The sequence below is a fragment of the Cebus imitator genome, unplaced genomic scaffold, assembly GCF_001604975.1.
Source record: "Cebus imitator isolate Cc_AM_T3 unplaced genomic scaffold, Cebus_imitator-1.0 Scaffold500, whole genome shotgun sequence".
NCBI classification, from domain to species: domain Eukaryota; kingdom Metazoa; phylum Chordata; class Mammalia; order Primates; family Cebidae; genus Cebus; species Cebus imitator.
Genome location: NW_016107815.1, coordinates 538,799 through 564,936, shown reverse-complemented (window position 1 = coordinate 564,936; position 26,138 = coordinate 538,799). Strand labels below are relative to the sequence as shown.

Here is a 26,138-nt window from a genome sequence, read left to right as displayed (position 1 = left end):
TGACTGGGCATGGGTCCTCAGTGTCTCAAGACCATGCTTTGGATAGTGACAGCAGCTGCGGTGCCATCGCCTCCACAGAAAACATCCTGGTGTTTGGTAGCCTGGCATAGTGAGAGGCCTCATGGCACAGTGAGAAGGAGTTCAGGGTGAGGGAGTTTGAAGCTGCATTCTCCTCTCCCTGAGACACTGACTAGGGGATCCAAGGAACATGACGACGGGGTAGTTCTTTAAAACACAGACTCTGCCTCACATCCCAGCTTCGCCACCTACTCCCTGTGTGACCTTGGGAAACTTAGTTCTTTTTCCTGAACCTCAGCATCAGAGCTGAGAAGTCTGTAATCATAAGAGTCTTTCTCGAGTTGGATAGTTATGATAATTAAATAACAGAGCATATGGAGAGCGCGTGGCACAGTCCTGGTAAACACTAAGTGCTCACCAGAAATCCATTATTGTTAATAATATGTGTTGTCTTAAATGGTAACTGTAAACACTAATGAATATAATATGTTAAACAGACAACAACAAGCAGAAGCTTGGGTGGATGAAAAAGAATGAGGTTGACTCATTCTGTTACTGACAAGAAAACAGCCTTAGGAAGGGACAGAGTGGGAAGGCCGTAGGAACTAGCACCTCAATGCTGGCTGTTGGCAGAGCTGGGTCAGATCACCTCTCTCCAGAGTCCCCTTCAGATGCTGCTTCTTCCATGCTGGGACTGCTTTCCTGATCAAACATTTATAGCCCATGTATAGAAAATTACACAAAAATTAAGGAAAATGACATTTTAGAACCACGTGCTGTTTGCAGAGGAAATCTTTTTGAAGGCTTGTTTTTAAAGGGATTCTTTCTTCAGGATAAGAGAGAAATGAGGCCGGGCACGGTGGCTTACACCTGTAATCCCAGCACTTTGGGAGGCTGAGGTGGGTGGATCACAAGATCAGGAGTTTGAGACAAGCCTGATGAACATGCTGAAACCCCGTCTCTACTAAAAATACAAAAATTAGCCAGGCATAGTGGTGCGCACCTGTAATCCCAGCTACTTGGGAGGCTGAGGCAGGAGAATTGCTTAAACCTGGGAGATGGAGGTTGCAGTGAGCTGAGAATGCTGCGCTCCAGTGTAGATGAGAGTGAGATTCTGTAGCAGAAAAAAGAGAGAAATGAATATTTTGTCTGATATGTTCCTAAATACCTAGGGCTACCCTAGAGAAGGGGGTTTCTAAATTTCCATCTTAGCTGGATGAAACAGGAAGAGGAGACTGACTGCTTCACTGTTTCTCTCTCCCTCCCCACCACCTCCTCCCCATACACACACACACACACACACACACACACACACGCACACACACACACAGTGCTGAGGAGGCCTGTCCTCTACACTCCTTCCTGCACTAACCCATTGCTTACATACCGGCAAGCACTATTGAAACTACCTCCTTTGTCCCTTGGTCTCCTACCTTCTCAAAGTTCAGCCCCTAACTCCCAGCCCGGACCCAAGGGATGGCGAGTTGATATTTTGCTTCAATGCTGATATTCGGTCTTAAGAACCACTCTGAATTACTAAACAACTGAGCACAAATATGTTAACCTTTCCAAATGAGATTTTGGATTTCTCTGGGCTGGCTCAGACCCATGATTCATATCTTGCCTTTTACCCGTGGCCAGTGAGTCATAAGTTTGCTTGAAAAGGAAAGACTGAGGTCCAGGCTCCATGGTTGAGAGAATACTTTTAACAGAGGGACTTGGTACTATTTTGGACATGCCTGAGAAGAAGATTTGTGTAGGTTTTTTATGGTGTCAGCGTGTAAAATTAGGCATAACTACAATGTGAATGGGACCTTGCTTAAAATGTCATAAATTATTTGAATCAATCACTACTGCAGTTTTAACTGATAGTTATATTTCAGTCAAAGGGTTGAATCAGGGGAGTCATAATTCCTATTAGAACTCTATCTCCTATTTTGCCTTTTTAAACTTATCATGTATCTACCTGCTGTCTTACTTAATCAAAGAGGGCTCACCATGAACATAAGCACACATTTGGATGTTCTTTTACTCACCCTCTCATTTTTTAACTCTTTTCTAGAATAACATATATAGAATGATGACTTAATAGAGAGATTGGCAAACTATGGCCCCTGGGTCAAATACTGGTGACTATCTGTTTGATGAATAAAGTTTTATTGGCACACAGTCACATCAGTTTTCTTATGTACTGTCTAAAGGTGCTTTTATGCTACAAAAGGATTGAGTAGTTATGACCAGGACCATATAGCCCACAAAGCCTAAAATATTTACTATCTGACCATTGATTTAAAAAAAAAGTGCTGATTCTTGACTTAGAGAATGAGTGTTGGAGTCAGATACATCTGAGTTTAAATCAGGTTGGTTCCCTGCTAGCTGTGACACTGGGAAAGCTGTATAACCTCTCTCTGAAACCTAATCTGTACAGGGCAGATGATAAATACCTATCTTAGAGGGCTGTTGTGTGAGATCATTGAAAAACCTACAGTCTTGTGCCTGGCACAGAGTAAATGCTCAATTAATGGTAGCCATGCTGATGATCTTCCATTCTTTTATCCAACAAATGTATATTTGATGCTTTCTCTATGACAGGCCTGGGAGCTGCAGCAGTGACTAAAACATAGAAAGTTCCTGCTCTTATGGAGCTCACATTCTAATGAGGAAGTCAGAGAATGGTCAAGAAAACAAATCAACAGGTTATTTTCAGAGAGAGAAATAAGTGCTATAAATAAAATAAATAATGGATGATATGGAAGAAAGTGACAAGGCAAGGGACAGAAAGATGCTAACCAAGTTAAGATCTAAAAATAATAATGAGTCAGCGATGCAAATGTCTGCGGAAGGAATGTTCTTGGGATGGTCCAGGAACAGAGAGTGACCTTGGGGACGAGGGTTGAATAAGGCAGGGGCGAGTGATAGAGGACCAGGGAGGAGAGGTAGGCAGGGGCAAAAGCATGTCAGAGCTTGCAGTTCCGGCAAAGATAATTGGCTCAGAGGTAGGAGTGCAAGCTAAGACCATGTAAGTGGGTCCTTGACCTTATTCTATGATCTTTGTTCTAAGTATCATCATCTATCTTCTTCTGTCTCAGGCACTGGCCACTGTTGAATAGAGGAATGAGCAGGGTCCTTGTGAGTCCTGGTCAAAGTGGCAGCTGTTGGCTGTGGCAAGCCCATCATACCCTACTTGGGTTCTCCTCACAGTACCCCTGACTCACCAGATAGATCTTCTGGCCAATGTCCCTACCTCTTTAAAATCACTCCTTTTCAGAAGCTTTTAATGCTTCTCCAGGTAGAGCACTTAAGGTGAAATCAGTTAATGTAATCTCAAAACTCTAATAAATGTCCAGCAACATAAGACCACCAGATAAGCATTTTGTCTCTAGGGTCACTCAGAATTCACAGCTCAGGTCTCATAATTAGCATTTCTTTTATGTCTGAATCATTGAACAGGTGTGGAGAGCCCCATGACAATATTTTACCTGTTTAAGGTATAAAAGAAGGCCTTAGATATAATCAGCTGCTCAAACTGCCTCCAGAGTTGCTAATAATAGTTACACAGTACTCCACAGGACACCACTACTGCATACCTGTGGCTCACTTAGAGGTAAAAGTATCCCTTCAGTTTACTTACCTTTATTCATTTTGAATGACTCCTTCTTCCCCTCTGCTTGTTCTCCTCTTCATTATTCTTCATCTTCATCATCAGCAAAACTTTTTATTGGAAGTACTCAGCCCACTAACAGCAATTAATGTTTCCCTTACATGCTGCTAAAAGTCTTAAGGTGCATGAGACAAAAAGAAAAAAAAAATATTTTCCTTACAAAGCTGGACAGGGTTGTTCATCCCTATAATCCCAGCACTTTGGGAGGCCAAGGCAGGAGTATCCCTTGAGCCCAGGAGTTCGAGACCAGCCTCAGCAACATAGTGAGAACCTGTCTTTACAAAAAAAGAAAAGCAAAAATTAGCTGGGCCTTGTGGCATGCACCTGTGGTCCCAGCTACTCAAGAGGCTGAGGTAGGGGGATAGCTTGAGATGGGGACACTGAGGCTGCAGTGAGCTGAGATTTTTGTGCCACTGCACTCCAGTCCAGGCAACAGTGAGACCCTGACTCAAAAGCAATCAATCAATAGTATAGGTGTTGAAGGAAAACTCTATTCTCTCTCTATATATATATATTTCCTTTGCAATATGTAAATAGGTATTCCTGTCTCAACTTGCTTTAGACGTAGTTAAAAGAGCAAGATCCAAGTGTGGCTGTCTTCCAAGCCATGCTTTCATACATTGATTCTTTTTTGATTTAGTTAACAGAAATTGCATATATTTATGGTGTACAATGTGATGTTTTGATATGTATACTGATACTGTTTGGCTGTGTTCCCACCCAAATCTCACCTTGAATTGTAATAATCCTCATGTATCAAGGGCAGGGCCAAGTGGAGATAATTGAATCATGGGGGCAGTTCCCCCTTACTGTTCTTGTGGTAGTGAGTAAATCTCATGCTGATGGCTTTACAAATGGGAGTTCCCCTGCCACAAGCTCTCTTGCCTGCTACCATGTAAGATGTGACTTTGCTCCTTATTTACCTTCTGCCATGATTGGGAGACCTCCCCAGCCATGCGGACCTGTGAGTCAATTAAACCTCTTTTCTTTGTAAATTACCTTTATTAGCAGTGTGAGAACAGACTAATACATATACATTGTGGAATGATTAAATTGAGCTAATTAATATATTATCCAACTCACATACTTAACTTTTTGTGGTGGGAATATTTAAAATCTACTCTCTTAACTATTTTCAAATATACATTATTATTAGCTATAATCACTATGCTGTACAATAGACCTCCAGGAACTGACTCTTCCTGATGAATGGACACTTTGTACCCTTTGACCAACATCTCCTAGCTTTCCACCTTCTCCAGCTACTGATAACCACCATTCCATTCTCTGCTTCTTCAAGTTCAACATTTCTATATCACACATATAAGTGAGATTATGCATATTCATCTGTCTGTTCCTGGCTAATTTCACTTAGCATAATAATGTCCTCTAGGTTTATGCATGTTGTTGCAAATGACAGGATTTTCTTCTTTTTTCAAGGCTGAAGAGTAATTCGTTGTGCGTATACACCACACTTTCTTTATCCACTCTTCCATCAATGGACACATAGGCTGCTTTAATATCTTGGCTATTGTGAATAATGGTGAAATGAACATGGGAGTACAAATATCTCTTTAATATAGCAATTTCAATTCATTTGAATATACACCCAGAAGCAGGCTTACTGAATCAGATGGTAGTTCTATTCTAAATTTTTTGAGGAACCCCCATACTGTTTTCCATAATAGCTATACTACAAACACTGATTCTTAATCTGGGATTCATGAATGACCTTGAAGGGGGATTATGAAATTGCTGAAAAAGAATGTCAACTTTTACATATACATTTTTTTCTGGGAAAGAGCCTGGAGTTTCATCAGATTATCGAAGCATTCCCAGATGCCAAAAAGTGAGGAACTACTGTTTTAAAGACTTTACTGACTCAATCAATAGTATAGTTGTTGAAGGAAAACTTTGCAAGTTTATACCTGGGAAAGAAAAACGTGCTGAAGTTGAATCTGGAGAAGCCTGTGATTCTGAAATACACCTTTTACCAGCTATGATCTGTGAAAGCAAGTGGGACTGATATCGGGAGCCAATGGAACTTTTGGACTTTTAGGGGACTGGACACTTTACTAGGAACTGCAAACATTACATAGCACCCATTCTGTGACAGGCACTGTCTCAGTGCCTTACATATTTTAACTCTTAATCCTTATAATACTAAAAAGTAGGTACTATTATTAGCTTTGTTTCATGGATGAGGAAAATGAGGCACAGACAGATAAAAACCATAAACTGAGTTTACTTTAAACATTCCAAGGCCCTTCACAGTTGTGGACAGTGTAGTTTGATGGGCTGTAATTAATGCTTCAGAATAATTATCATTTTGACATGTGTAAATGGCAGCCATGTTGTAATCTTGAAGTACATACCTAATTAATAATAGAATTCCTATACACGCCACCTCTGGTTTTGTGAATAAGAATGCCTTACCAGGTCACATACAGAGGAGAGCCAGTTAACTGCTTTGCTTAATTAGAATTTGGCTAAGAGTCACTTTGGCTTATAAAATAGGCTTACCAACCAAGCAGGCAATTTTATTTTTATAACTATTAGCTCAATCAAAACAATTCAGATTGTTTACCTAAGGCATGCCACAACTTTGTTGTTTTGTTTGTTTGTTTGTTTGTTTGAGATGGAGTCTTGCTCTATCATCCAGAATGGAGTGCAGTGGCATGGTCTTGGCTCCCTGCAACCTCTGCTTTCTGGGTTCAAGCAATTCTTCTGCCTCAGCCTCCTGAGTAGCTGGGACTACAGGCGATTGCAACCAAACCCGGCTAATTTTTTGTGTTTTTAGTAGAGATGGGGTTTTGCCCTGTTGGCCAGGCTAGTCTGGAACTCCTGACCTCATGATTCACCCACCTCAGCCTCTCAAAATGCTGGGATTTTATAGTGGCATGAGCCACCATGCCTGGCCTGGCATGCTACAACTTTGTGGAGCTTAAAGTCAATGAAACTTTATCTCTGGGAGGTTAAAATTTAATTCATTCCAGGATTTGATCAATTGATGGGGTTTTAGATGTAATTCACCCTCTACCTAGGTTATTTATTCAACAGTTAATGAGCAGGTGACCTAGAAATTTAAACAAACTATTCTCTAAGAACATCACTTATAAATAAGCTAGAGAAAATCCAACATTATTGATGTTAAGATTTATTTAACCCATTGATTACCTGTAGCGGTTACTAGGAATTCTACAATTTATTTAAGTGTGCTTAATTTGCATGTGTGTCCAGTGCTTTATGGAGGTGAAATAGGAACACTGGCCCAGAAATGAGAGCCTCTGGAAAAATAACTATGATGTGACTGATAAAGGGGGAAGATATTTTGTCATCTCATAAGCAGAATCGGATGTGCAAAAGGAATAAGGAGAAGTATAACTCACCCTAACTGAGAGAAGTGTTGGGCTCTGTGATCCATTCAGCTAGCAGTTAAAAAAAAAAATGAGGCCAGAAGAGGACATTGCACCTTGTGATCCTGGATTATGAAAAGCCTATTCTCTACTATCTCACCTGCATTTTGGAGAACATCTTTGTAATAAACATCAAATATTGTATGGAGTAATATGATGATGACTGCTAGTTAGAAAAGATGTGGTTAAAACCATAGCCAATCCTGCTATGCTTAGGTTTTGCTTTATATAAGGTAATTTAGATAACTGGAAACTAGGTTGATAACACTTTTTACTTTGGAGACCTTTTCTTTGGGAAATCTTGTGAGTTAAAAGCTAAAGACTTCGTATGTTTAGAACATCCAAGAGAATACATTTTCCAAAAGAAAATATTTGAACTTTTATATGTCAAGTTTCTTTAGAAGCATTCCAAAAATTCTAAATTTCTTTAGAAGTATTCTAAAAATTAGCATTAGTTGAACTTAGATTGATCTTTTTTCCAATCAGACTTAATGAGTAAGGTTCTACCTTACTTTGAACATATTAGAAAAAGAATAATCTATATGCAAAGTAGTTCAGCTTCTCCTCTTCGTAAAAATTCTTTCCTTTTGACAAAGACTGAGTCTGAGGGAGGAATGATAAAAATAAATCTCTAGCCATGCCTAGGCATTTTCAAGTTCTTTCTTTCAAGAATATTGGACATGTGTGTGTTTACCTCCCAGCCTCTGCTTGGCCTTGTTCTAGATTGTGTGTTCTGTTCGGTGTAGACCACCCCTACAATGTAGATCAGGGTCCCTATCTTCTTTGTAGTCATGCGTTTCTTCTACTTTGACCCAGGGAGTGAGGTGAGGGAGAGAAGATGGGAAATCTGCTGCCTACCTTAGATGCATGCCTATTCTAAGAGCTACAAGGTCACAAGCCTCCAAACGCTGTGGTTCACACATCCCTCCTTGAATGTTTCTATTCCTGGGGCTATTCTTGTTCAGGACTCCTGGTGGTTATAATAGCCATGCACCCTCTCCTTTTATAAGTAGCTAATCATGCCTTGTATTCAGACATTCAATAAATAGATATTGAGCATCTGCTTTATGCAAGGTACTGTTGGGTACTAGGAATGCAGGGGAAAAGTCAAGAATGCCATTTAAGAGAGAGAGGGCCAGATATTAAATGATTAATTCAACATTTAAGGATTTAGTTATAATTGTGGTAATTCCTATGGGAAAGAAGCTTAAGAAAGGAGCCTAACTGGCAGGGTATGGTGGCTCACACCTGTAATCCCAGCACTTTGGGAGTCCGAGGTGGGTAGATCACAAGGTCAGGAGTTCGAGACCAGCCTGATCAACAAGGTGAAACTCCATCTCCAGCTAAAAATACAAAAAATATCTGGGTATGGTGGCAGGCCCCTGTAATCCTAGCTACTCAAGAGCTGAGGCAGGAGAATCACTTAAACCCGGGAGGCAGAGGTTGCAGTGAGCCAAGATAGCACCACTGCACTCCAGCCTGGGCAACAGAGAGAGACTCTGTCTCAAAAAAAAAGAAAAGAAAAGAAAAGAAAGAAGGGAAAGAATGAAAAGCAAGAAAGAATGAAGAGAAAGAAATAAAGAAAGAAAAAGAAAGAAAGAAAGAGAAAGAAAGAAAGAAAAAGAAAGAAAGAAAGAAAAAAGAAAGGAAGGAAGGAAGGAAGAAAAGAAAAGAAAAGAAAAGAAAAGAAAGAGGTCTGACTTAGTCTAAAGGGTCCACAAAGCTTTTCATCATGAGGTGATGAGGCTTGAGCTGTGTTATGGAGTTGGAAAGAAGGAGATGTGGGGACCACTGCAGGCAGAACAAATGCAAGGGAAGGGCAGAGCCTGGCTCTCTTGGGGAAGTGAAAGAAAGCCAGGGTGGCTGGACTCAGAGAGAGAAAGAGTAGGTGGAAGGAGATGGGGGTGGTGAGATTAGCAAGGGCAGACTGAGCCAGGTATTTGATGCATGTTACAGACTTTAGTTTTTGTTCTAAAATCTGTAAGGAATAATTTGAAGGATTTTAGTCAGTTGGAATGGTGATAAGAGACATGGGGGTATTATTTGGTATGGTCAGTGCTGCAGTTTCAAATGCTCGGTCTGTCCGATATGTATGGGATGTCTGGACGGGTAGCCAGTGCAGAAGTAGATACGGGGCATCCAGGCAGTGAGTCACTATGCCCCCCAGTGAAGATGGTGATGTTTTGGATTAGGGTAGCGAAGCTGGAAAGGGAGATAAGTGGGTGATGGGTTTAAAGCTATTTAGAAAGTAAAACTGTAAGAGTTAGTGTTCTGTTGGATGTAGGAAAAAGTCAAGAACTTCTAGGTTCTTGGCCTGCTAGGGAGATGGTATGAAGTGAGAATGAAAGAAGGACTTGAGCCAGTAAAACATGCCAAGGGAAAACATCTAGGTGGGAGGAAAGAAATGCAGGAGAGCACGGGGTTGTGAAAGCCGAGCGACTGCCTTGCTCTTTGCACCCAGAGCTGGGACTTGCTCAGCAAGCCATCCCTCCCCAATAGTCTGCCATCAGGTTATACAACAGTCGGAAGCTTGGAATAAGTCTGGGCTTGTCCATGTTAGAATCTAGTTCACATTAGGATCTCTCTTCCAGAAGACAAGACACTTTTTTTTTCTACATCATTCCAGCCAGCATCTCAGCTCCACAAACCATCTTGGACAGTATCTTTCAAGAAGCAATGGTGATTTTTAGGGAAATGGTCTTAAGCAATACTTAAGAACAAAAGATTTTCCTGAAAGACATAGTGTCTTCAGAGATGCAATTCTGAGCACAGCAAAGACAAGCTTTTATGATGTTATATAGTGTAGCCTGTCTTGTTAGAAGCTCCTAAGTGTCTCCATTCTACATTAGGATCTTTGGTTTATCTTATCCCAATCAGAAGTGTCATTAATATGGTTTGATTGTCATTACAGCTGTTCACAAATGTTTAGTTATCTGGTTAGGGACACACAGTAGGATTGCACTTCTTTACCTAACAAAGTGGATTAAGAACCAGTGCACAACTTACTACACTCTCTTTTCCAGCCTTGGCAAACATGAAGGCATGTGTCAACATGGAACCTTCCTCAGCCTGGGTCCCTCAGTGACCATTATGAGCAGAGTCCCAGAATAATCTGCTGTTGACCTGTAGCATAGGCAAGAAATAAACTCTGTTATTTCAAGACTGAGACTTTTGTTACTGTATTATAACCTAGCCCATTGTGACTGATACAGAGTCACTTTTCCTAGAACAAAGTAACCTTAAGAGTTCATCTTAAGAGTTTCAAAAATTTTAAGACAAATTTTGTGAGGATCCAAGCTCAGAGCAATAGCGTTTCCTCTTTTGTCCCCCACAGTATCTGCAAGAAGTACCTTTTCCAAGCACAAGGTCTTGGCAGCCTGGCCTTGAGATGAGGACCACCGAAGAACTAGGGCCAATTCCAAAGCAAATTGTTTTCAGACCTGGGATCTGCTAGTTCAGCTCTAACTACCATATTCTTGCCTAGGCTAGCTGAATAATATATCAGTTGTATGTTTGGGCTTTAGCGTCAGGTAGAACCTGAATTCAAATTGTGTTTCTGCCACTTTACAGATTCTGACCTTGCCTGGTACCTCAGTTTCCCCATCTGAAAACAGGAGTGATAATAGTTTCTAACCCATGGGGCTGTTGAGAGGACAGGTCCCTCATCTGCCTGTTTGCCTTTGGATCTATTCCCCATCCTTCCCTGCTCTACTCTAGATCTCAGGACAATGCTCCCTCGTGAACTTATTCCTCAGGCTTCCTTGAAGCTTGGATCAGCCCAATTGGCATAGAACGGTCAAAGGTCATGGTATCTCCCTCTTTCCCAGGTGGCACCTCCAGCAGTGGTGGCTCCATGGTTTTGGCTCCTCCTGGGCAGGAACCTCTCCTTCGTCCCAGTTGTAGCCTATGAGGTGACAGCTCTTGGCTCTGTCAACATGTCTCTTTGCCACTCCAGCCTGAGGGAGGGTAATGATCTTGTGTTGCTGCTGATCTCTAGGCCTCACTCTTTTTCTTTTGTCCTCTCAGCTCTTCCAAGACCTTTCGAAGTAGTTCTCTGTATGAAAGTCTCACTACTGAGCTGTCTGGCATGGGTTCTTTTCTCCTGATGGTGCCATGACTGACACAGGTGATTGTTTGAGAAAATGCCTCTAAAGTACTTAGAATAGCACTTGGCACATAGAAAGTGCTCAATAAAGGGTAGTTCACAAAATGTATTTACCTTCTTCCTACCTAGATTCTCTGCTGCCAATTTAACCCAGGCAGGCAGGCCCCTGCGTACAACATAGTTCCTGAATCATTGCCCACTTCCCCTCTTCCTGGTTGACCAAGTCCATAGACCTTGGCTTCCATTTTGATTCATCCTTCTCTACTCTTACAAGGTAAAGGGTATTCACATACCTCCACGACATTTATGGCACATGTCGAAATTTTATTTGTAATTTTCTAAACTTTTTACTATGGCTTAAAAAGACCTGGTCTCCCTGTGTTCCCACTTCCTCCCTCGGCCACTTCCCACTTATCCACCCCAGCCACACTGGCCTTTGTTCAGTTCTCACTCCCTGCAAAGCTCTGCCCTCCCACCAGGCTTTGGTGTGTGCTCCTCCTTCTTCTTGGAAAGGTGTGCTCTGGGCTCCTGTCTTGGCTGAGCCCTGTTCACACCCTAGCCTCAGTGTAGCTGCTCTTTCCTTTCAGAAGTCCTCCCTGATCATCTTATCCAATATCGACCACCTCTGTTTTTCTCTGGGACAGATGCCGTTTGGATTCTTTAGTGCATTTTAAAAAACTTCTTTGTAATTTTAAAAGTGGGTTTATCCTTCTTCCTATTGTCTCCATCCCTACCTACCATAGGCCATGAGACCATGAATTCCACAAGGGTAGGATCTGTGTGTGACTTCTTCATCTGTGTGTCTTCAGCACTTAGCAAGATGCCTGCTGCAAAAAAAGGCTCTCAGTCAGTGTGTTATGAATGGATGGATGAATGAATGAATACTGTGCTAACCTGTCTTTAAACAGCTTATGTCAAAGTTCTCTTATAGGCTGATAGTGATAATTTGGGGAATTTGGGGTATTCCACCCTCCTACCTCTTACCCTGTTGCTTGTGTTGTGTGGAAGCCAAGCAGAGGCCCTGGGTCGGGTCAAGCTGGTCCCCTTCCTGATTGCACCTTACTTGGGCTTTGCCTGGTACTTGAAGTTCCATTCCCTTCATGACATACTCATCCACTGGGACCTTCACTGAGGTTTCTAAGGTGCTAGATTCTCATTCTTCACAGTCCCCCATCTTCACCCTTTTTTGAAGTGCTGCCACCTCCAAGGCTCTGCATCTGAAGGATCTCAGATCTGAGCCACCATCAGACCCCTGAGCTCTGTCCCTTCTCAATGCCTAGGCCAGTCTGGCCTCCACTCTTTCCTTGGACGATCTTTCCTCCTACAATCCGGCTTGAGTCCATAAGAAAACAAAGGTCCATTTAGGGTTTGTCTTCTTGGATACCAACTCCAGTCAAGCAGCTTCTCATTTTTTGGCGTTTGATCACAAAGAGGCAGTTAATTGCAATTACTCTAGGGCTTATGGAACCTCAGGATTTAAACCACAGAGCCTGGCTACACTCCTGGGAGGAGGGAAAAATACCTTTCATCCCTTAAGAATGAGCAAACAGTAGTTAAAAATTAAGAGACATCCAAGCTGATTCTGCTAGTTATCCCATGCAGAGCCCCAGTTTCCCTCTAGTATTGGTGCCTTGCCCAGTGGCACAGCACTGTCTAGTCCCCACTGTGTTTTCTTCCTGAGGAGTTGAACTTTGTCATATACTCTATCTGGTGGGAGATGGCAAGAGAGATTTCCCGGAAGCCTGGCTGTCTATTGCCTGGCTCCAGTGTATTTGATGACCATCTTGAGGGACTGCTGCTCTAACCTGCCTCATCACAAAGACCCTTTCCATTCTAAGCTGTCTGAGTTGGACCTGGGCTTGGTGTATTCTCTGAACACTATGTCTTGTTATAACTAACTTCAGTATCTGGGAAAATGTGCTTGTCTTCCCTTCTGTTTGGCTCTGCCCTCCTCACTCTCCCTCCTAGAATGAGGTTGAGCCCAGGAAGTTTACATTATTATAAGCCATGATGTTTGGCCACAAGTCAGTCTTCTTTAAGACTTGGAAGCAAGTGTGTATGTAAGAAGAAATATCATATAGCTTGGGAGCTATTGCTTCGGAGCAATTGCTTGGGACTAAGGAAATAGTTGTCTGTGTCTGTAGGATGGGCTCGCTTTTTTTTGGGCAGCATTTTGGAAGATTCTTCCTTTTCCTAAGAAGGAAGGATATTCATTGTTTGCTTCTCTGAATTATTCAGTTCTGAATTATGATTTCATAAACCACTATATATGTGATGGGTAATGCAATTAGCAGTCCACGTGTGGTGCGCACTTACAGACGTTTCCAACTGGCACTACAACTATTCCAGTCATCCTTTAACGTCTCTTATTGGAAGCTTAGTCTGTTGATTAATTTGTTGATGAAGCAGGTTTCGGTCAAAATGAAGTCCTTATTATGCTGTAAATGTGGTAAAAGTAAGTCAGAGGGGTTTCCCTCTCTTCTGGCCTAAGGCCTTTTCTTAAAAGCAGAATCTAAGGTCACCTTCACTACCACCCCTCAGCATGTGATACACTGGTAGGGACTATTTCTAGACATTCTCTCTCTCTTTTATTATTATTTTTGAATGTTTGAATCATTCTAGCAATGAGATCCAGGCTCAAATATAATTAGAAATGCATTTATTTATTTATTTGTAGCTATTTAACCATGTATATTTTGTTTTATCTAATGAGAGCTTGAATTTCTAAAAACAGGAACTAGAGTGTATCCTCCTCACAGAGTATAGGTAAGCAGTAAAAAAAGTGTTTGACTAATTGTTTAAATAAACTGGGCTTGGGATGTGTTGCAGTAGGGCTCTAAGCTGCCCATTTCATTACAATAAACATGCGTGGTGACGATCAGGAATGCATTTACCGGAGAGTGACGGAAGACAACATTGTAGTGGCTTCCACAGATGGAGATTTGGCAGAATTCAGAGGTGTATGGTTGGTGGTATTGGGTTTGGACATTGACTTACATAGCAAATGGGAGGAAAGGGGGAAAGAAAGCAGTGCCAGCTGTGTCCTCTTTTACCAGGAAAGAAAAACTTCTTCAGGAACCCTCAATTTGCCTTGCTTTCAGTTCACATTGCCCAGAACTGGGTCATGTGACCGTCTTGGCTGCAAGAATTGTTTGCAGTATTAGGGAACAAGATTATCATAATTGGCTTAGATACCTTGATTCATTCTTTTCTCAGAACTATACAAGAGATCACCCTGAATATAACCAGAGGGGGGAAATACGTCTTAAACAGGCAGGTCTCAGTGACTGCCCCAAATCAGCTGGAACTAGGAAGTGAATTCTGGAAGCCACAGCTCAATGAACTTGATGCTGATTTTTGAAACAATGATTAAACAGGCATAGTGTAAATATTCTTGACTATTTTGACTATAATCTCAAATGGAGGAGGTATGGTTCTGCCTTGTTCAACGCTGTGTCTACTGTAGCTTTCTTGGCATGAAGTAGATGTTCTATAAATATTTATTGAATAAATAAATAATCAAAAGCAGCCCAAAGAAAAGTAGGTCATAATGAGGACAGCATGGATCCAGTAAGAATAATTAATGCCAAGCTACTTACTTTAAAAGTTTTTGATTTTATATAAGGGAATTTAATAGATACTTTATTATTGGATTTTGGCAAGTCAGTTGACAATGTCCTTACATTTTTCTTGTAGAGAAATGCTACTATACATAGGTAGACCTGCAGCTACTTGAACAAACGCATCCAGGGAGGCTTTGGCCAATTAATCTGGATCAGTCTGAAGGGGAGTCTTTGAACAGGGACTATTAGGAAGGCAGCATGAATTATTGTCAAGAATATGAAATTTAGTATGAGAAAGACCTAGGTTCAAATCCCTTCTGTGTTGCTTTCTGTCTGGTTGATTTTGGCAATTTATTTAATTACTCTGAGCCCATTTTTATTATCTGTAAATTAAGGATCTTAATATCTTACGGGATCATCATGAGAAGGAGCCATGTTAAAATGTCGCGGGTATACTGGTCAGCATGTAGAACGGCAGAAGAAAAGGTTTTAAAATACCTTGAAAATCTGGAAAATGGCAAAAACAAAACAAAATGTAGTATACACAGAGGTACATGTACATTACTTTCACAAATGCAGGGTGTGTGTCATTTTCATAATTGGCTTAGATATTACGATTCATTATTTTTTCAGAAAATAGGGAATAGCTTCTCTGCTGGTACAATGGGTGGGATCAACTTTTTATAGGCTCTAATCAGACTCTCATTATGAAGATAGGAAATCTAACATCTGGTAACACCACCCTGAGAACAAAAGGCAACTGGCTTGGGCAATGAAAGGCTGCATTGCTATGTATATAGAATTTGTAGTGATGCCACTCTTCTTGCTGCTAATAGCAATCAAGTGTGTCCTCCTTCTCTTTTTTCCTTATGAATCTGGCTAAAAGTTCATTCATTCTACTGATTTTCTCAAAGAATTAACTTTCAGTTTTAATTGTTTTTATTTTCCTATTTTAAAATTTTTCTGTTTCCATTGATATCTGCCCTTTATTGTTTTCTGTTTTGGTTTTGCTTACTTTTGGTTTAATTTACTCTTTTTTTTTTTAAGGCTGAATTTGAGATCAATGATTTGGGATCTTTCTTTTCTTCTAGCATAGGTGTTTTAGGACTATAAATTTCTAAGTACTGTTTTAGCTGCAATCCTTAAAGTATGATATATTGTGTTTTCATTATCATTCAGTTCAAAGTACTTTCTAATTTTTATTTTTTAACATTATGATTTTTTTTAAAAGTATGTGAGTTTCCAAATAGTTAAGAATTTTTCAGATACTTTTAAGTTAGTGTTTTCTAATTTCCACTATGCTCAGAGTATGTTTTATGTAATTCAGATCCTCATATGTGCATTGAGACTCATTTTATAGTCCAGAATATGATCTGTCTTGGTGGATGTTCTGTGTGCATTTGAATGTTTATTCTCCTGTTACTGGGTGGAGTGTTCTATTAATGTCAATTAGGCCAAGTTGGTTGATGGTATTGTACAAGTCTTTTATATCCTTATTAATTTTTTACCCACTGTTCTGTTAGTTATTGGTAGAGGGATATTGAAATTGCTGACTACAATTGTAGATTTTTAAAACATGCAATTTGATTACTTTTTATTTATGTATTTTGAAGTACTGTACTAGAGGAATAAATATGTAGAATTGGTTTGTCCTCATTATGAATTAATATTTTTATCATTATAAAATGATCCTCTATAAATTACCTGATACTAATATAACCGTCTATATTTCATTTGATTAGCATTAGCATGGCATATTGTTTTCTAACCCTTTACTCTTATTTGTCCTTATATTTAAAAGTGAGTTTTTAAATAGGTGGCATATAGTTGGATCTTCATTTTCTTTCCAATCTGACAATATCTGCCTTTTAATTAGGGTGATTACTTATATGAGTTTAAATCTACCATCTTGCCATGTATTTTCTCTTTATTCTATCTATTCTTTTCTCCACACTCATTTCCTGCCTTCTTTTGAATTCATTAAACATTTTAAAAATTCAACTTAATCTTCTTTGTTGATGTGTTAATGGTAACTCTTAGTTTTGCTTTCATAGTACTTGCTTTAGAAGTTAAAGTATACATCTTTAACTTATTACAGTTTACCTTAAAGTATATTAAACAGCTTAGTGCATAAAATAAGAATGTTACAACAGAATACTTCTTCTGTCCTGGACTTTGCGCTGTTGTCATCATATATTTTACTTCTATATATGTTATAAACCCCACAAGGTATTGTTGTTGCTTGTGCATTAAGCAATTATCTTTTAAAAGGGCTTTAATGGCTGGGCACAGTGGCTCACTCCTGTGATACCAGCACTTTGGGAGGCCAAGGTAGGTGGATCACTTGAGGTCAGGAGTTCGAGACTGGCCTGGACAATGTGGTAAAACTCCAGCTCTACTAAAAATACAGAAAAAAAAATTGCCGGGTGTGGTGGTGGGTGCCTGTAACCCCAGCTACTCAAGAGGCTGAGGCATGAGAATTGCAAACCTGTGAGGTGGAGTTGGCAGTGAGCTGAGATGACGCCACTGCACTCCAGCCTGGGTGACAGAGTGAGGCTCCATCTCAAAAATAAAATAAAATAAAACAAATAAAATAAGGGCTTTAAAAATAAGAAGAATTATTTACCTACATATTTGTGGTTTCTTAAGCTCTTAATTCCTTTGCATAGATTCAGAATTCCATCTGAAAGCTTTTCTTTTTGCCTGAAAGACTTTCTTTAACACTGCTTATAGAACAAGCCTGCTGGTGGTTAATTCTTTCAGCAATTCTTTGTCAAATATGTTTTTATTTTGTCTTGTTTTGATACATATATATAATATATATATAAAATGTACATGTTATATATTAATATAAAAGAATTCTAGATTGATAGGTTTTTCATTCAGTACTTACAATGCTGCTCCAACCATCTTCTGGTTTGCATTTTTCTGGTGAGAAACCTTCTGTCATTCTTATCTTTGTTCCTCTGTACTGTAATGTCTTTTTACTCTCTCTCTAATAGCTTTTAAGGTTTTCTCTTTATCAATGGTTTTACACATTTTGAACATGATGTTTCTTGGTATGGTTTTCCTCACGTTTCTACTGAGTTTGTTGAGCTTTTTGGGTTTATGAGTTTATAGTTTTGGTCGAATTTGGAAAGTTTTCATTGATTGTTTCTTCAAATACTTTTTTCTGTCCTCCCTAATCTATTCTCACCTCATATTTTTCATGTTTTTCAGGGACTACAATTGCATGTATACTAGGCACACTGATACTCTGTTTATTTTTATTTTCAGTCTTTTTCTTCTCCCAGTGTTTCATTTTGGATAGTTTTTATCACAATGCTTTCATGTTTTTTACTGTTTCTTTTTTTAGTAATGTCTATCCTATTAATCCTTCGTGTGTGTGTGTGTGTGTGTGTGTGTGTGTGTGTGTGTGTGTGTGTTAAAAATCTCAGTGATTTTATTATCTCCTATGTGTTTGGTTTGTGTCTTTTTTAAAGAAAAAAGATTTTTCACATCTCTACTTCTCATGTTCAGTCTATTTTTTCTATTTTTGAACACATTGAATACAATCATAATTACTTTCTTAATGTCCTTGTTCTCTTATTTTATCATCTTTGTCATTTCTGGGATGCTTTCAATTGGTTGATTTTTTTTTTCTCATTACTTTCCTGCTTCTTTTTGCATGCTTGATAATTCTGATGGGATTCCAGACATTGCAAATTTTACCTTGTTAGGTGTTGGTTATTTTTAATTTCCTATAAATATTTTTGTGTTTTACTCTGAGACACTTTGTTCTTAAAAACAGCTTAATCCTTTGGGGGCTGACTTTTAAGATTTCTTAGAATCAGAGTAGCATTTACATTAGGGCTAATTTTGCCCCATTACTCAAACAAAACCATTTGAGTTGTGAATTATGAGGTTTTCCAGCCTGGGTGCCAGGATCAGGTACTATTTCTGGTCCTGTGTGATCACTGGGTATCTTTCTATTCTGCCTTTTGGGAGCAGGATTAATTTCCTACCCTGTGTAAGATTTAGTTATTGCTCTCTCTTTTCTTCATAGATGATTATTTCCTGGCCTTAGGTAAGCTTGCTCACACACATTCTCTAATCAGCAGAAGTGACCTCTGTTGTAGATTTCCACAGCTTCTTTTTTCTCTGTGTAGCTTTCTCATCTCTGATATAGGACTACCAATTCTAGCTGCTTTGGCCTCCCTGCTCTTCCTGCTCTCCCAGTTCTGTCTCCTCAACTCAGGGCCTCTGCCTAGCTCTTCCTGGATTCCCCTCTTTGTACTGCAGCCTGGGCTGCTCCCTCTAGTCAGTAAATCAAGGCAATGATAGGGCTCACCTCATTTGTTTTCTCTCCTCAGGGACCACTGTCCAGCACAATCTTGAAAAGTCATTGTCTTATATACACCTGTTTGTTTTTGTTTTTAGTTGTTTTAGGCAGGAGAGTAAATTCGGTCCTGTTGCTCCACCTTAGCTGGCTAGGCTGGATTGCTGTAAATTACTGTGGTTCTCTTCATAAAACAGATTGTCAAGGGTGTCAATTATTTCCAAAACAATTCTCATTAAGTAACATGAAACATCTGACATTGCGATATACGTCTCCTCCACAGTAACGCTTTGCAAAGGACATTGCAAAATGACTTTTATGTAAGATGATCCATTTTTCCCTTTGGCTTACATTTTAAAATTCCTGTGGTATTCTCTCTAGTGCAATTGTTCTTAGTTTCTCTTTAGTAGTGACTTCAAACCCTAAGACTTTTCCCTGTTTTCTCCCCTCTTTCTTTTTTCCTTGTCAGGGGCCAATAACCTGTACACAATATTTCATAATATTTTGGGATTAAAATTCATCTTCCTGACTAGTCAGCATAAAGTGCTCGAGTATTTAGGTCTGTGCTTATTGCTAAGATTATGTGTGTGGGTTGACTAAAGACAGGGTCTTTGACCTCAAGAAGCTCAAAATCTGTTTTTTAAAAAATGAGTATCTACTCCCATTGTTTCGGATTGTTTCAAAAGAGGAGGACATTTGCATTTTGGGGCAGATTTATACATAGAGGTACAAGAAAATTCAAGAGAAGGAATTTTTTTTAATTGTTCCTTAGCCCCAACAAGTATTTATTGAGGGCTTACTATAAAAACAAGAGACTTTGGTATCAACTAAGAGACTGAGGCAAGTCACTGACATAATGTGTTTGTAATCTTCTAGAAGACAGAAATTGAGAAAGATCCAAGGTGTGGTATCGTAGCACATGTTTGAGATATCACAGGTGTGGTTATTGAGGGCTGGAGACATTAGGGAAGGCTTGAAGAACTAGTTCAGGAAGGAACTGTAGAATTTCAGGGAGAACAGTATGAGCAGAATTAGGAGGAGAAGTGCCCATGGCTTGTCTAAGAACAGTCAGAGAGGAAGTGTAAGGCTTCTGTTGGAGAAGAGGGAATAGCAGAGGCCTCTGTGTGGAGGCCTTATTATATTCCAGGCCTATGGGGATTTTTTTCCAGGTGGATATGCATGAAGATTTGTATTGAATAGGGAATTAGGATTAGTGAGTGTAGGAAGGACAAGGAGAGGCGGCGGAGGCTTGAGGGAAGGGCATATGCTTTGATCATCTTTGTATTCCCAGATCCTCGGTCATACTGAATGTTGCTTGAGTGCATGTAAAAGTTTATTAGTTTTTGAGACAGGTCTCACTGTCACCCAGGCTGGAGTGCAGTGGCGTGATCTTGGCTCACAGCCACCCCTGCCTACCAGGCTTCAGCAATCCTCCCACCTCAGCCTCCTGAGCAGCTGGGACTACAGGCGTGTGCCACCACCCCCGGCTAAAAAAAGGTTATCTTTTTCCTTCTAAATTGCTAATCTCTTGATAATCACTGGCCTTGTCAATGGCGTGACAAGTATTGTGAAAGAGCCTTTTCATGCTCAGTGTTAATTTGTTTCAAGGGCTAAGGGTAGGCCAATTTGAATTCAGACTCCTAAAAGCCACTTTTAAAAAATTATATTGTAAATGAATTAAATAGTTGCATATATTTCTGTGGTACAAAGCAATGTTATAATTAGCTTGATTCAGTTATTCCACATTATGAATACAACGTGGAATAACTGAGTCAAGCTAATTAGCACATCTACCTATTTCTCAGTTTTCATGGTGAGAACTTTTGAAACATACTCTTAGCGATTTTAAAAAGTGTAATACATTATTATTTACTATATTTAACATGATGTGCAACATACAGTCCAAAGGAAAAAAAAAAAAAAAAACCCTTATTTCTCCTGTCTAACGGAGGCTTTTTATCCTGTAAGTCTTATTTGCTTCACTTTACATCTCATTCTCCTCCTTAAAGGAAAAGGCACTCAGCCACTTTTGTAGAAATTACACAACATGACCATTTGCAATCCCTGCCTCTCTCATTCGTAATAAATCCTGCAGAGTCTTACAGGTCTCATAAAAAGACCACACACATAAGCGGATAGCCCACGCACACACTTCCAATAGAGCCTTGAAGAGGGTCAAGCTCCCAGATAAGCTGAATTCACACAAAGCAGAATGACATACCCACACACACTCACACACGCAAGGCCTAGGCAGTGTAACCATCTGTCCGGGCGCTCACACACTATCTTTAGCCACACACAGGCACGCACACTCGAGTGCACACTTTCTACTCTCAGATCCACGCACGCTCCCCGAGGCCCACAGGCCGGGCCCCGCCCCCGACGCTGGCTCGCCGAAGGCCGAGCATCAATCCCGCGCGCCTATTGCGTCATCAGGGCGCGCTATTGCAGCAGTCACTGGCCGGGGCTTGAAGTGCAGGCAGCTGCAGCAACCGAAGCCGGAGCTGCTGGGGTGCGAGCCGCGAGGGCGGGTATAGGCTGCGGGAGGCTGCTCGGGCCTGGAGCGCCGGGACAGGTGCGTGGAGCTGGTGCGACTCCTGCAAGTTGCTGGGGCAGTCCTATCCCTTTTTCCCTGTCCTCCGAGCTCCAGACTTCTCCCTGAGAAATGGGTTGGGCTCGTGCAGGGGTGGGGGTAGGATTCAGTTCTCCTGGGGTGACCAGGCTGGGGCATGGGTTCCGCTGGGGAGGAAGGAGTCCTTATGGACTCAGCCCCCTAAGCATGTGCACGCGCGGAGGCGCCGCCAGCCAGCCCGCCTGAGTCCCTGGGGGACATTGAGGCAGCAGGGGTGCTCTGAGAGCAGTCAGTGTGCTGAAAATAATTAATGATAGCGTCACCATTGATTGGACTGAGCGCTCACTGTGTGTTCCACCCTGTGGTAGATCCTTTGTTCGTATTTATTCAGTCCTCTCAGCAACCCAAGAGGTAAGAGCTATCATTATGCCCATTTTCCAGATGGGAAAACCAAGGCATTAGAAGTTAGCTAGCTTATGTTAGTAAAAAAATCACAGATGGTAAGCAGTGGAAGATTTAAGCCTCAGAGCTGGTCTTCCAGCCTCTGTCTTTTTCAGATCCTCCAGTCTGCTTCCCTCAGCGCCTACTGGCTGGTACCTCTGGGGTATTGCTTTTTTTACTCCTTGACCTTGAGCGAACTGTGGGGAGGAAGTGCAAAACGTGGACTTCCTGTTGGCACAAGTTGGTCTCTTTTTCCTCCCCTCATCCCCTCTTCGTTTTCGCAGGCAGCAGCGGCTCCCCTGTTGTATAGACATTCTGCACCCGGAACTGATAGCTGAGTCCTGAGGTTTTATGATACAGAAGAACTTTCATCCCAGGTGCATTGCTTTATTCTCTCCCTTGGCCTATTATGTTACCTTGTACTTACGTTAAATTGTTGAGGACGTAGGTAGTTATGCCGAGAATAGCAGTGATTGTAGCAAACCCATGTGGGGATTGTAAAGAAATCCAAATATGCCTTCCAAAGGAACACTGTTAATCTCGAAGTGACCCTTCAGGATTTTAATGAAATGATTTTAGGCCAGGTGAGAAACAGGCAAAAGCTGAAATAATTTGAGACTAGAGATTATGTTAGAGAGGTTTTATATTTTGGGTTAATATCTATTCTAGGAGTTTACTTTCAGTGAACCTTTTTCCTTGGGGTAGAAAAAAGCTTATCGAAAAGGATGAAAACTTAGACATCCGATTTTTCAAAATAGTGTACTTTTCTTTCAGAGCTTTGTAGCTTTGTATTACCTTTGTATTAAAAGTGAAAATATTTCTTTTAGGACATCACAGGAAAATTACGATCTTAATTCAATTTAAGTGGGGGAACTTAAGACATGCCCTAATTGCCTTAATTAAATAAACATGCCTTCATTCTGCCAGGAACTATTCAAATATTAACGAAAATGAAATAAAAATAAGCTTTTAGTTACACTTACAAATGACTAGTAATGGCTATTTTGTTTGGAAAGTCTAAGGATACAATGTTGTATCCTTACGTATTCAGGAAGTCTTAGGATACAAATGTTGATTTTTTTTTTTTTTCTAGTCAGGGCAGCCTGTGTTCATATAAACACATCAAAGTCAGTTTTTACATTGTGACTCAACGTGGTTTGAGTCTATCAGTTCATTTGATATCCCATTATGGAGCAAAGTAAAGTAGAAATCAGAATTTTGAGTTCTGGTATTTACTCTCTCAATTCCTTGTTAATTTAAATGGTACATATATTTTTTTCTTTAGCATATGATTTTGGAATTACAGTTTGTGACATGGATGAATCTGCACTGACCCTTGGTACAATAGATGTTTCTTATCTGCCAAATTCATCAGAATACAGTGTCGGTCGATGCAAGCACACAAGTGAGGAATGGGTAAGTTTAGGATAAGGGTTAAGAGCATTCAGCCTAAAAATGTTCATCTTAATGTTTATGAAGGTGCAAATACTGGCAGCAACATAATAATGAGAGATTAATAGCTACAGAACCTGGTATCTTTATGAAGCCTAATAAAAAATTTTATGGCATTATGTTGGGAAGAAAAAATGGGTAGAAAATTTAAATACACTGATTATGTTTGAAAACGAAACGATCCTTTTGCATAGGGAAAAAAAAACACTGTAGTAGTTTTTGGTCAAGTTTTTTTTTTTTTTTTCCTTTCTTAGTATGTACTTTCCATGGGTTTACTTAAAAAGTATGGGTTTTATAATAGAAGTAAACTTTAAAAAATTAAAAATAGGAAATTATAGTATGAATTCAAATTTAAAAGGCATATATTTTCTTGGATTGTTTTTTCTATTTCAATGTAATGTGACCTATATTGTGAAATTGTAAAATCTTGCTCACTATGTTAGGTCTTTATAGTTCTGTAGTGGGAGTGTGTGGTTTAAAAGGGAGTAAGGTTAATTGTAGCATATAGATCCAGGAGTCTGAATATATTTGTCTTGCTGTCGAAAGTCTGTTTAACTTTCTACAATTTAGTTTTTAAATTTTTGAATGCTGCCTTGAGTGTGTAGCTATTACTATTCTTGGGTGCTCAACTTTTGCTTATGTGGTAAGTTTTTATCCAAGTGTTGATCATGGAGGGAGTACTTAAATGCAAATCACCGTGTCCAAAAGAAGAATATACCATAAGTCTTTCTTCTGTCCAAAATACCTTAGTTTTTGAGATCATGTAGACGAGTATTCCCTTGCCATTTAGACACTATTTTTTTTTTTTTGCTTAATGTTTGTCAGGGTGAGTGTGGTTTTAGACCTACCGTCTTCAGATCTGCAACTTTAAAATGGAAAGAAAGCCTAATGAGTCGGAAAAGGCCATTTGTTGGAAGATGTTGTTACTCCTGCACTCCCCAGAGCTGGGTAAGAATCTTACTGCTTGTTGGCCTTAATGTGCAGCATGAAATATGATTTCCAACTTTGTAGTGGGTGGTCTTATTCTACTAAATTCACTTTCCTAACAGAGACTCATGTTTATGAACCAAATATTTCAAGTAAAGATGTTGGCACACTTTTTCTTTCCATTCATTTATGTAGTAAATATAGGTTCCATAATTGATACTAGATAACATTCTAGTTCCTTTGAGGTTTTAGTAGGATTTTAAACGGGAGAGTAGATCTTACTTTCAGTTAATTCTTCCCAGGAGTTAGTGGGAACCTTCATGAACTTTTAGGTATTGAACTTTAGCACTTAACATTAAAATCCTAGCAAGAGAAGAAAGATAATGGGACCAAAGAAGTTAAAGCTGTGGCTTTGCTCTGAGCCTTGGCTAATGGAAGGTGTCCTCTGACTTTGTGATAGTGAAGGATCATCACCTAAAATCTTAGGATGAAGATTTTAGAGAGTGTATATGGGTTTATTGTTTGTATTTTGGTGAAAAAACATGAGCCATGCAGTATCTTCTGCGTTACGGTGTAGTCTTTGAGAAGAGTCAAGTGGATGAGAGGTAGGTTTTTGATGGTAGTTGAAAAGAAGATCAAGTTAGCACAGGAACATAGAATTTCATGTGGTTATATCAAAGGCAGTAGAATTGCCTTTTAAAAGTCGTTTCTGGATATTACGTTCTCTCTGGGATCCAGTTATTGGGATATAGAAATTCTGCCATTTAAGAGCCTGCCATTTATAGAGGTGGCTTATAACCTCTGTGACTAGGTAATTGTGCTGTGTGAATTTTCTACTCCAGGTTGGCTCGCAGAAAGTAGAATTCTGAGTCTGGGATAAAGGGGTTTACTGACATGGGAGAGAATTGTGTGGAACCCAAGCAGTTTGTGTTAAATGTTCAGGTCTGCTCTAGAATGTCTTGTTATAAATATTGCTTCTCTTAAACCACAAGTGCATTGTTGCAAGAATTTGGTAGAATTGAAGGGTCCTAGAAATTTCTAGTCTAGGAGTAAAGCTGGTTCAGATTAATAAGCCACTTGAAATCAAGATTTAAACAAAATGTTATGTGGCTTTTCTTTTTAGACCTGACTCTAGTCTAATTCTGATTTTGAATGTTTACTGAAAACAATAACTACAATGTGTTCTTAAGTCAGAGAGTATAAGAAATTATTGGGTGATGGTGATGGTTTAGAGTAAGGGTAGATAGTACAACAGACGATTGATTTTTGCCTAACTATTGTACCTGGTGGGGCTGAACTTGATCTTGAATAACTTCCGTGACATGATCATTTAAAATCATTTGTTTAAAAATATTTTTATTGGTAACTTTATGATATTTGCTATCTTTTCTCTGAAATCCTATTTTCCTTTTCTCTAAAGAGATTCCACTTAAGTATTTTTATATTTTTTGTTGAGGGAACATTATGCTTTCTCAGCATTTCAGTGTGGAACAGTTACTTTTTTGCCCATATCGATAAAGGTGGCTTATAACCTGTGTGACTAGGTAATTGTGCTGGGTGAATTGTGCTATAGACTATCTTTTCAGCAAAGCTATCTCTGGATTATCTTTCAAGATCACGTGTACAGAGGGTGACCAGTAGACATACGATTTCTCATTAAGTGGA

General features: G+C 39.8%; 1 protein-coding gene across 5 annotated transcripts in view; it reads left to right on the top strand.

The window, feature by feature from the left end:
* GPAM (glycerol-3-phosphate acyltransferase, mitochondrial) overlaps positions 1-26,138 on the top strand; it is a 63,958-nt gene that overhangs the window by 9,086 nt on the left and 28,734 nt on the right. For 2 of the 5 annotated variants that reach the window (XM_017513742.2, XM_037733211.1), the window contains 4 exons: positions 22,379-22,471; positions 23,188-23,292; positions 23,380-23,510; positions 24,372-24,494. In XM_017513742.2, coding sequence (XP_017369231.1) covers positions 23,283-23,292; positions 23,380-23,510; positions 24,372-24,494 — 264 coding nt within the window. In that variant the 5' untranslated portion in view covers positions 22,379-22,471; positions 23,188-23,282. Of the gene's footprint in view, positions 1-21,168; positions 21,657-22,378; positions 22,472-23,187; positions 23,293-23,379; positions 23,511-24,371; positions 24,495-26,138 lie in introns of those variants that run through there. The other 3 variants (XM_017513743.2, XM_017513746.2, XM_017513744.2) reach the window with 3 other exon arrangements.